The 12,911-nt window shown below is 32.0% G+C and overlaps 1 protein-coding gene across 5 annotated transcripts; it reads right to left on the bottom strand.

Annotated features, from left to right (window-relative positions):
- Positions 1–5,141: 5,141 nt before the first annotated feature.
- Positions 5,142–12,587, bottom strand: LOC123891571. Of its 5 annotated transcripts, none has more exons than XM_045941453.1 (4): positions 10,615–12,587; positions 10,301–10,347; positions 9,130–10,194; positions 5,142–6,352 (listed from the first exon to the last, which is right to left on the bottom strand). In XM_045941453.1, the coding sequence occupies exons 3-4, from the start codon at positions 9,236–9,238 to the stop codon at positions 5,286–5,288; spliced, it is 1,176 nt and encodes a 391-aa protein (XP_045797409.1). In that variant the 5' UTR covers positions 9,239–10,194; positions 10,301–10,347; positions 10,615–12,587; the 3' UTR covers positions 5,142–5,285. The 5 variants fall into 5 exon arrangements, with proteins under 5 accessions (XP_045797409.1, XP_045797410.1, XP_045797412.1 ...); XM_045941454.1 differs by having other exon boundaries at positions 5,142–6,349; positions 10,284–10,347; positions 10,615–12,395; XM_045941456.1 differs by having other exon boundaries at positions 5,142–6,349; positions 10,615–12,395.
- Positions 12,588–12,911: the final 324 nt, after the last annotated feature.

Genomic DNA, 12,911 nt, shown 5'->3' with positions numbered 1-12,911 from the left:
TCAACTACATTTTACACGGATTTGGATATTTCATGTCATTTTGATTCAGCCCTCTCTTCTTTTTCTCATCCAAGGGTCATTAGTTTATAAGGAAGAAAAAAATAAGTTTAGAAGAGAGAGAGAAATGAGTGAACGGTTGATATTACGGGGGGTGTTTGTTTCAGGGTTACAAAGTAGATTAATGGGAATATAATATTTTGAAAATATTCATTGAGATGAATCCAACAACATCTTATATGTTAATATTTGTTTTTATTTATTAGTAGAAAAATGTGGTCAAAGAAAGATATGTGAATAATATATATAGTCAAAATGATTCACTCATTTTAGGACGGAGGGAGTATGTTTAGTAAAAGGGATTCAAAAATCAAGCGCCCAAAAATCATTCCCATCAATAAATTACTCCTAGGAAGCTTACATACTCATGTTAATGGGAATTTTATTCCCCAGCAAAGAAGGCTGGAATGTGATATTCTAGGTGGTTATAATGAATTAACATAGTGGTCTTGCAAATTTTCCCCCACCATACCCACGACAGATGTTTTTTTTTAATTATTTAAAAAATACATATAATATATTCCCAACCATTTTAAATGTTTTTTTTTTTTTTTGACATAAACCATTTTAAATGGTTAACCAAACACTTTTTTGTCAAATTCCTTGGAATAGAGGGTGGCATTTAAGATGCACAAATGATTTGTAATTTAACACTAGCCATGGATTTGTAATTTAAAATTCTAACGGCAAGGATTTTAGATGGTAACATGGGGTTAGTAGTAGTATCGGAGTTTCCACCACACAATACCGGCAAGGATTTACAAATTGGTTGAAGTGTAATGTTGATGGAGCTATTTTCATGACAGAAGGGAAATTCGATATCAGTGTATGCTTTCATGATAGTTTGGGTTCCTTTGTTCAAGCACATATTATGATCTTTCCTTTTGTAGTTACTGCCGCTGAATGTGAGGCTATCGCAATGAAGCATGCTCTCACGCTCGCTTTGTCTAATGGCTTTGAGAGAGTTATCATCGAAAGTGACTGTCAACAGGTTGTGAATGTTTTGTCTAATGACTATTTGTATGCGAACGAGGTTGGCACTTTGCTCTCAATTTGTAGTTCCCTTCTCAATTCTAATGTTAATTACAACATAACTTATGTTATGAGGCAAACCAATAGAGTCGCTCACAATCTTGCTAGAGCGTCTTTATTTCAGTCTAGCTCTAGTGTTCATCATTATTATCCACTCAGTTGTATCTCTTCTATCCTAATGAATAAAATGCAATGAGTTCATTTTACTTAAAAAAAAGGTATCATTTTTGAAGCAATAACAACTAACAAGTACTAGTGGGATAATAATGTAAATCTCTTTTTATAAGTGTTCTTCGAAAAAAATATTATTTTTGCGTCTTTTTTTTTTTTACAAAATTTAATCTATACATTTTTTTGTTATAATGAAGCTGATGATTGAACACATGACCTCTAGCATACTACCTAAATCCCTCATCATAAGACCAAACATAGTGGCTTCTATACCTTTTATGTATTAGAAAAATTGAGTTACATCATAAAAAAAAAATGGTTATTTTTTTTTTTGACACAATTAGTTATTATTATATGTTAGAAGTTATATCCTCTCGTTTAACAATGATTGGACAAGATGAGTTATTTTCCAAGTAAATAGCCATCTTTTCAAAATATAAAATGGGATGGAGAGAGTATCTTAATAATTAGGATTAATTATAATTTTGGTCTCTTATCTTTATTTTAGGTTTCATGTTGATTCCTTATTTTTTAAGGGTCCGTTTGGTGCACAGGATAAGAAACAGAATAGGATAACTGTATCATATCCTGTCTTAATCAAGTGTTTGGTGAAACACCAGGATATGATAAATTAATCTTGGAGCTTATCTTATTCTGTCTCTGTAGTTAAAATTTTTATCCTGAATTTGAGCTGGGTTACCAGCAGGATAGGATAAGAAAAAATTTACTGATTTATTCTATAAAATATATTTTAAAATAAAAAATGAAAATTAACAAAATATAAATAATAAAATAATTTGATAGTAAATTAATAATAAAATAATTAATTTTTAAATATATATATGTGATTTTCTCACAAGGGTAATTTTGTAATTTACATAATCTAAAAAATCAAAATTCTACTAAAATTACAATATTTTGAAGTAAAATAATTTTTAAAAAATTACAAAATAGGATATTAGTTTAAATTTTATAATAAATTAAATATAATTAATTTACAATGGTAGTTTTATTATTTACGTATGAGATATATCACATATTTATTTAGCTTATCTATCATGTATATATCATTGAGTTATTTATTTGATCATGATTCATATAAAAAATTAAACTTGATTATTTTCTCATGATTTTTATTTAAAATTATATAAATTTATTTGATTACTTACATTTTCAGAAGCTGAAATCCATTGAAAAAAAGCAAGGAAATCCATCAAGAAACGCCTAGTTCGAAGTTCATAGTGGTTAAGAAAAAGCTTGAATCGGTTAGAACGTTTCATAGCTCAAATCAGGTAGGTTTCACTTAATTCATGATCTAAATGATGTTTTAAAGCTTTTCCACTGATTAATTTTGCTTGGTTGTGGTTGAATCGTGTTTTGCCATTTTTTATGTTCTTGAAACTTTTTCTTCGAAATTTAAAATCTAAGCTTACACTAAAAAATCTAAGTTCGGATTCATGATCAGTGCGAAATTTCGAGTAAAATGGCATATTCATTTGTAAATTTTGAGGTTCGAAAGTGAATTCGATGGCGTCGCCACCGCGTCGAAATCACCTCTAACCGAACTTTTTTTTTTTTGCGTGTAGGAGGAAGAAGAAGAGCTGAGGTAGCCTACTCAGTGCACCCCATGCCTTCTCCACGCGCCCCCTCTTTTATATTTTTAGCTTTTGTTTTATTTTTATTTTAAAATTAAAAGAAATTGATGTGGCACATGACCGGGTAAGTAATCCCATGTGTTTGTCCACGTCGCCACGTGTCCACATCTAACGGTGTTAGTAAAAATTTTACAGGATGGACTAATTTATTGAACGAAAGAAAAGATAAGAGACCAACTTGAAACGTTTAAAATATAAGTGACCAACTTGAAACCTAAAATAAAAATGGAAAATGCTAATCGGTGCCCCCGGGCACTGATTAAGGTAACTAAAGATAGTAATATTATCTTGAAACTTGTTAATTCAACATCTTAAAAGTTTAAATTTATTTTTTCAATGCAATTTTTTTCTTTTCTTTCCCTTTTTAGTTCCTTAACTAGTGCCCCAGCATGACCCAATAAAAATAAAGGACCAAAAGTATAATTAAGCCTAATAACTAATTGTCGTTGTTTGCCGTTGTTGTCGTTGATCCCCGTTATTTATTGGTTTAGGGTGTTACACTCACCGCTTCACATCTGGATATAACATATTTATGAATTTATGTATCAAGTGTTGTTGTTCATGATATTGTATTATGTGTCATATGCACAGTGCTTAGAATTTAATTTAAATATTGTGTACGGAGAAACATGTTTTAACGAAAATTAATTAAATGAAATCATATATTAAAAAGGTGAATAAAAATCACAAAGACAAAGAATACTATTCGGGTACGTAACACAAAGATGAATGTAATCAAAAAATAATGCGAAACATATAAGATAGTGATACCATGTTAGAGCATGAACAATACTATTCATCCATCGCCTATAACATATTTATTGCATATATTTAAAATTAAGAATAAAGTCAACGATTATAGGAACAAAGACAAAGAATCATGTTAAAGGCATCAACACAACTCCCGTGACCAGTTTTGGTAAATCTACTAACACACTTGTTGTTGCAACAATCATCTTGACAGTCACGAGTGCAGAGTCCCATCCCAACATCACAGGCAGGTTGTTCTGATCCTGGTGGTGGTCGATCAAAAGTACAAGTACATAAGTTGTTGAATGAGCATGATGATCCTAAAACACGAGCACCTCTTGCATAGGAATTACAATGTGAGGCACAATTTGCTGCACCACAATCACCCACAACTTTTGTGCATTCACCTTCTACCTGTATTAATTGGACTTCGGGAAAAAAAAAAGTAAAAATTAGTAAGAATTAACACCTATGAAGTACCGGCACGCACGGATACTAATATGTCGACACCGATAGTAATTTTTAAAATTAAATACTTGACATGTCTTCGATCAAAAAGGACAAGTAGAACATATTTTAACAGCGATATGTAATAAGACAATGGTGGAGAAGATTATTACCTGCAACAAATAAAACCAAGATGGCAAAGAAACAGAAAGATTTTGACATTTGATTCACCATTAAAACAATAATTTTTTGCAAGTTTATTTTGCTTTGTTACTCCAATGTTAAAGTTGTGTATTTAATTTATAGTCAATAGGAGAGACATTAGGATACAATATTTATTTTTTGAGAAAATTTATAAAAATTATTCACTATCTTTTTATTTTTTGGTAAAATCTTTGACTTTATATTTCTACATTAATGACAATGATAATATTTTTCTAAATTATCTTACAGAATTCAAACGGTATTTCTAAAATTTATTCATTTTGCTTTTAAAAGTTATCAACTTCTATTACAAGTTATTAATCAAAGTTAAATTATTACAAGTTTACTAAAAAAATTAATACTAGTTTAAACCATGATATTTTTCCACCAAAACAAATTTAAACCACGATTATTAACTATAAATACATTCATTTTAATTAATTCTTTTGAGGGGTGTAAAGTGAAAGTAAATCATCGTAGAAAAACGTTTCACTTAAAAAATTTAAAAATCAGACAAATAAAGTTGGAATTGTGAAGTATTAAAATAAACTGATTTTGCGGTGACGACGCAAATCGGACAATGGGTGTGTTTGATTTTGCTAAAAATCGCTATGAGAAATCATGTTTAAATACATATCACATCTCTTCTCAAATGACTTAAACACTGATATTTCAAATGACATAATAACAGACATTCAAATGAAATTTATATAAAAAAAAAAAAAACAAACCATACAACCATTTTAAGCCAAACCTTCAGAGAACAAACCAAAAAACATTACCAGGTTCATGAAAAGTCACATAATTTAAGCAAAGATAATGAAATAACAGAAACCATGACTAGTTAAAGTACAAGGAAATATAAAGGGAACAGAAGGAACAACAAAATCCAAACTAAGGAAATAAAACAGAAGGAACAAGATCCAAACTAACATAGAGTAACAAGCTGCATGGTGCCACGTCAGCAGACTACTCAACCAGAGAATAATCAACTTCATCATGTAGATTTCGAAAACACCAATCCAGCCAATAAGGTTTTGATTTATGAAGAACATGACGACTACCAGCAAGCACAATGCTTTCCATCAGTACATTATCACTCCCTGAATACACTTCACATTCTGCAGATTTTGAATTAATATAATACAAACGGTTGCTTTCATATCCCCACTCACCAGGGTTCGCCAGTGCATAGCATTTGTAAGGAGAATAAAATAATGCAAGTTCACCCAAACTTTCCAACTTGACATAACTCATAGTAGCGAAGTCTATCCTGTAGACATCCAATACTCTCTTCGGTACAAAGCGGACCACAAGAAGCTTCCCATCACAATGAAGTAACTTAAACAAACGAGGAGTTGCATCGGGGGTATTTTTCAGTTCTAGCAATTTCAAACTTGTGGAGTTTAGGCTAAGTACACCTATCTCAACCTTGTCGGTGAGAGCATAAATAATATTATCCAAAACTACAAAGTCCACAACCTTCCATGGCTTTCCCCTTTTGGCATAAGGAACCCAACTAGAAAATCTTGACTGGTAAACATTCAAAGCAAACGAAATTCCGCACAAAGCCACTACGACAAACTCATTAGAATCTTTGGCAAAAGCAAGTAAAACACGACAGGTATCATAAAAAAAATCCTCTCGAACTGATGAGATATCAACGATCTTCTCTTTTCTTGTAAAAGGATTCATTAGCTGAAGTTTATAATTGCCGCCTGCCATGACCAGATAACCACTAGAAGAACCACAGTAATATAATCCCCAAAAATAGCTCATCTTAGAGTTGTACGCTTGTTTTTCGGGTATGCTATAAAACGAGTAAAGTTTCTTAGCATAAGAAGTAGTCTGTACGACCAATGGTGATTGGGATTCTAGGAATTTTCTCCAATAAACTTTATGCACTGCCCTCCACTCCTTACAAACCGCCGAAAAATTGAAGAGATCGTCGAAACTTAACAGTTTCTTGGATATGATATCAAGCATATCCAAATCAAGTGGACTGATATCCATATCCTCTTTCATTTTTTTCCCTGCTACAATGGCAATGTTAGGTGATTTCCAAGGTCAATAGGAGGAGTACATATGCTTTTATTCATTTATTTAATAATATCATGAAAGAACGTGAGATAAAGAAATATTTGCAGATAGTACAATAATGCAAGAAAGATAAAACCACATTGAAACACAATTCAGGCATTTCTGAAGCTTCTCATTGAGTAGCAAGTATTTGTGATGATTTTTAATCAAACTTTCTAACATATAATTAGTAGTTACAAAGTAAACCACATTATGCACAGAACATAATTGCCATTAATTCTGATATAGTTCTCATATAGAAGTAAATTAATCCTTCAAAATATAACTATTACAACTACAAACAGATTGTGAATATAAATACAGTTTTTCTATTTGACAAAATAGAATGGTAAAGTCATAACACATGCTGCTAATAGCCTTAGTTAGACTAAAAGAGAGTCCTAACTTTGTGTTGAGACTTGAGAGTTACCTCTAGTGTTGAAGTTATAGGGTTTTAGATACGGAAAAACTGAAGTGGAAGAAATAACTTAAAATATGATTATGGTTTGATATGATTTGCCTATACAGAAGCCTATGCATCAACCCTTATTTACACTAATGCTACTAGACTTTTAATTCTAATCAAATAGGAACACAAATTATGATAGAACACACACACACGCGCGCGCAACTAATCCCAACAGATACTTTAAGATGCTCTATGAAAATATCTGCAACAGGTTCAGGCTGATTTCTTTGGAATAGCTGCAGAACAAGGTTACATCTGAGATAGTCATGAGACTACTCTGATTTCCTTTGGATAGCCATTAGTCAGACGGGAAAAGGCATCCAAGTAAAGGAGGGAAGGGCAAGGATAATACATTATATAGTATAGTTCCAGAACTTGAAAACAGAACAATGACGAGACAAGTCATGGAGGACGGTACCACTTAGATACCCAGTTGAAGTCATAGTGTTTTACATAAGGAATAATAGGAGAGAAATAAACTTGAATTACGTGTGTTTTGACATGATTTCAATCAAGATACAAAAGAATAAGCATTAACCCTTCTTCAACTGAGAAATACGGAAATTAATTCTACAAAATTATGTAAGACATTTTCATATCATCTAACAACCAGCAAAAGTTAAAAATGATGGAAACAGGTTTAGAACAGACATCAATCCCTATTATTTAACCTTAAAAGTTGAGGAAGAATGAACATATACATCTCATAGTAAACAAGAAATTTGCAGCCAGGACACCAATAGTAACCTAACATCTTTGAGTCCTAACTCAATATCTAGTTCAATTTTGTTTATTATATTTTCTACAAAAAGTAAAAATCAGGCAACTGAATATCTGTCACCCCAAATTTACAAATATTGGCTCTACCTCAAACATCTACATGATAATAGGGTGGCGCATCAAACACGTAAACTAAGATAAAGAAAATCACTTTCATGATGACAGCATATCGAGATTACATGACTGACAAAACATTAATATATTTGGACACTAGTTTCCAACTGACATAAAATGGAAGAATCTGAAATCTTGATATATATTAAGAATAAACTCCAAATTTTGTCCTTCAAAGATATAGATGCGGCCAGGTTGATGTTTGAAATGTTTTTGTAATCGATTTAGTTCACAATAGTGCAAAATGTCAGAACTTAATTTGTTAATCATGCAAAACATCATCAAATGAGTCTTCACATTAGGATTCCATTACACACACTCTCTCAATCTGATAAAAAGAAACAATCAAATGACACTTTAATTTTATAATTAGAGGATTAGATTGATGTCAAAAAAATTTTGAGGACTAATTAAATCACGACACGTGAATCTTTGGAGAATCTAAATAGGGGCTTACTTAAACTCTTATTAAATATCTAATTAATTCAAGCTCAATTTATCGTTCAATTGGTTCTTATTTAAGAGAATATACAAATGGCAGGCAGAACATGTACCGTGAAAATATGCAATATTTCACATTTGCTAGTTCACTTAATTTGGGATTAAAGCCTAACTCAACCCCACAAAACCGATTTGTAAGGTGAGAAACGGCAAAGACATATAAGCATACTTGGGCCTTATTTCTTGGCAATGTGGTGCTAAAAACACCTCGTCACACACCTAGCATAGTGAAGGTGTCGGAGTTTGCAAATTAAGGGGACTAGGAGCAGGGCGCAATTAAAGCGATTTTTCAACACTCCCCCTCACGCACAGAGCTCCGCACTTGGAGAATGGAAGGTTTGGGCAACCCAACAACAGATCTAGGATAAACCTTTATACCATCTGAGATATTGGACTTGAAATATAACTCAACCCCACAAAATTGGCTTTGAAAGGTGAAATCTATATAAGCATTACTTAGGCTATCTCTTTAGGCGATTTGAGATTCAATGCCCCACCTCACACCCAGCCCAATAATTAGTTCGGCTTTCCAACACAAGTAAATTACCTTCTACCCAAGAAACATGTAAATATTTCAACGAAACTTAAGAAATTTAACTGAAATTTCAACAAACGAGAACATTGGGGGAACAATAAGGCTTCTATCTGGTAACCTATCGGCCATGGTTCAGCAGCCAAAACTGCCTCAGATTCCACATCGGGAGAAGTCACATGACTGAGACGCAATACATATTTCTTTAAAATTTTAACCAAATAGAGAAAAACAATCTCATAAAACAATAAATACGGACAATGATATGACAACAATGATCATTCATTCAAAAATTAACAAAATTAAAAGATGGAGTATATAAGAATATGAAAACATACCCGATGATGGTAGAGGCAATGCATCGGAACTATTAGACTGGTTAGAATCATCTTCATTGTTCCCGTGCTCCATTCCTAATTTCTTCGAGGCCATCTTGTCTACTTGCATCTCTGTGTGGTATACTATTGAGCTTAAAACCCTTATACAGAGGACAAAAACGGAACTCGCGTAAAATTAAAGGAAAACACGTCAAAGCTCGTTCCCCATTGGTCACCTCATCCCCAAATAAAGAAGATTTCAAAATTGGAAAAAGTGATACATTATTTTAATTTGAAACATAAAAGTTAATGTTATTGTACCAAATCTCACTCAACATTTGTTACTATGCTTTGAACTCTGAATATTAAATTTTAAAATTTTAAAACAACTAAGTTGATTAAGGCAAAGTCACACAAAACGGACATCTCGTTAATTTTATTTTTTCTGGATGCAGTCAAGGTAGTCAAGGAAATAACGCTAAAACAACGTACAACTCAATAAGGAAAGGAACTGCCATTTATTTAAAAATAAAGGAATAAAATGATAATCTATTTTTACATTGACAAATTAACAAATTCAATAATATTTTTACCTGAAAAATATAACATTTAAATGTAAAATTACATTAAGGTGCTTTCTGCAAAGAATCCGTAACACTAATTATATTTTAATAGGCTAACTATGCAGGATACTCAGATATGAGACACAACATGGATACAATACAAAACCTTCAAGAGGACATGGAAAATTCTGAACAGGAAAGGATGCTACAGAGTTAAGTATAATAGTAAAATGGAAGAAAAAATCGTAAAAGATTAACACACAAGTGTGGCTCATATAGATCCTAATACTTCCACCTGCATTTAAATATAAATTGATATGCTCTCGTTTTCATTCCTAAGCATAAATCTTAAAAGTTAGAATGATAGCTCAAAAATAAAATTGAAAGATTGTAGTATGTAGAATAGCACGATTCAATTGATGAATAAGAAGTGTCCATAATGGCACATATCTAACACCAGTACAGCAACTACTTTGTAATCATCCAATCTTCTTGTTGGACTATTTTCTCCTCTTATGCATCCCTAGTAAAGCAATTATATGTAAGTATGATTTTGTGTTTTTCTACACATTAACAAATGGAATTAAAGGTACCCAAACCAGATAGGTTTACATGCTAGAGGTGTGCACCTTCATGAAGCATCTTTGCTTTAGGCAGCAAGAGGACATGGCAATTTCTGAAAAGGAAAGGATGCAACACAGTTATTTGGTAACACAAAAACACAAAACATAAAGATTAACATACATGTGTTTGAACATACATTGTTGTGTATTCATTGCTTGTTCCTGGCATAAATCTTAAAAGTTGGAATGATAGTTCCAAAACAATGGTGAAAGATTGTAGTATGCAGGCCAGAAGCATTCAATTGGCCAATGAAGAGTATCCAGCACGATTTTGTGCTTTTTTGTAAACAGTAATAAATAGAGTTAAAAAAAAGCCTTACCTAAACAAGAAAGGCCAGACTAACATGCTGGTGTGAACCTTGTTGAAGCAACTTTCCTTTAGTCAGCAACACAGCAAGAAGCAACTTTGCTTTAAATGATTTTTAGTCTCAATATACACCAATTTTGAATTTAGCCCTTATAACAATTTCTTACTAGTTTTAATCCTTTAAACATAAGAAAAGCTGTTTTTGGTCCTTGTTGTTTTGGATTTAGTCACTATATTGTCCATATCATATCAGATTTAATCATTGTAAAATGTGAACTATATTGATTTATGTCCTTGGAATAAGGACAATATAGAAAGTTACAAACATAGATAAATATTTTCTTTTTTGGTACATAAACATAGATAAATCTTACAAGAGCTAAAACAAACAAAAAAGGACCAAAAGCAAATTTTCAATGTTTCAAGACAATCTTGTTATGGACTAAACTAGAAAAGGTGTATATCACAGGGACCAAAATTTCATTTAAGCCGTTTTCATTTGACAACATGTAACCTTATGCTTACTAAAAGTTGATTTTCACAATCACAAGTGATTTTCCAAAAAATTTGCAACCATCATAAGTGAATATTGGTCTTAATTATTTCTTGAATCTAACCCAAAACACACATTCCTCAACCCCCTCGTATCAAAATTAACAATGCCAGAACTAGCGATGCATGCTTCTAGCTTGGCAATTCTATCCTTTAAATTTATGAATGAAACAAAAAAAAAATTGAAACCCAAACACACAAAGAACTTTAGATTTCTGATCTGTTTTTTTTTTAACAAGCAGATTTCTGATCTTTAATTACAGGAATGAAATGACATGGAGATGAGGGTGAATAAACAAATGTAAAAAGGACAATTTTTTTTTTGAAAACTTGGTATCCGGCCTTAGGACCGACTAATCCAAGGGGACCAATCTCACCGCCCACTTGCGAGGGCCCCATTTAAAGCCAGGTTTTTTTTTTGCTCTGTATGGACTTAGCCCACCGAAATTGGCACCAGCGAGAATCGAACCTGAGACCTTGAGAGGAGCATACTCCAAGGGCCCAAGCCAACACCACTCGACCAACCCCAAGTGGGTTAAAAAGGACAAAATTGACACTCAACATAAGCACTTGATACGTCTAATGTTCTTATCAATGAATTAACCACAAATTTAACAAGAAAGCAAAAAATCTAACAAGGCTATAATGCAGCTTATAGCAACAAAACCCTAAAAATTAGGTTTTCTCTATCCCCTAATTGCTAATCTGAAGCTACAATTTGGAAATTTTCTCAGTTGAACAACCAACTTACAAAAGTGGAGGATCAACTTAGAAATTTATGCACAGAGAGTAAACTTAATGAAACCATAAAAAATTATCTAACCATTCTTTCTAAGCAATAAACTTTGTTACTATAAAATTTTCGTGCAACCAACCAAGCAACATAGAACTTAATCCAATGTAAAAAAGATTATAACTTTAAGAATCATAGGTTATTATAACAAAAAGGGTTTTTGCTGTTAGTGATAACTGAGTTTTGATTCATTGAGGACTTATCACAAACACATTAATGCATAAACGAAATTCTAGAGAAGTTGAAGTTTAGCTTTGTAAAAGGAGAAGGAAAATCTCATCTTTGAGTTGAATCAAGAACTGGTTGAATCTTGGGACATGGTGGTGGAGACAAAATCACAATGAATGATGATGTTAGTGTTCCGTCCTTGGTATTGCTCTTTTCGGTGGTGTTTTGTTTCCGTTTATTTCCCACGTTAGGAAAAATATACTAACAAAAAAATAAAACAGTTTAAAATGTGGAGTGTGGAGTTTAAGAAAAAAGGAAAAAGAAAATTAGTTAAAATTAAAATAAGGATTTACAAGTACAAAAAAAAAAAAAAAAAATTTACAGCATATTCGTTCTTAATTTTATTTTTATTTTTTAAATTGAAGTGTTAATACAAACTTAACTAGATTTTTTTTTTAAGCAAAAGAAGGGGTGAAGAGAAAACTGCAACACCCTCGACATATATAAATAGAATTAAGAAAGTACAAAAAGAGGGGACATAACCAAAACCCTCAAAAAACACGAAAAGCTGAAAATAAAAGATAAAAACATATGACTAACCTCATCTTGTTTTTGCTTGAACTTGTTTCCAACTGAATCGACCATCTGTACAGTTTGAGTCATGTTAGCCCAAGAATTATTCAGAAAATCCATAGTTTGTTTAACTAGCTGATTTGTTTATAAATTTCAATTCTTTTGAATATGTATTTTTTATCACTCAATTGATGCTCTCCATTTTGCCAGAGAAGTAAATGATA

Source organism: Trifolium pratense, linkage group LG6 (genome assembly GCF_020283565.1).
Source record: "Trifolium pratense cultivar HEN17-A07 linkage group LG6, ARS_RC_1.1, whole genome shotgun sequence".
Lineage (NCBI taxonomy): Eukaryota > Viridiplantae > Streptophyta > Magnoliopsida > Fabales > Fabaceae > Trifolium > Trifolium pratense.
The sequence above is the reverse complement of the archived record's forward strand: the minus strand, read 5'-3'. Positions and strand labels throughout refer to the sequence as shown.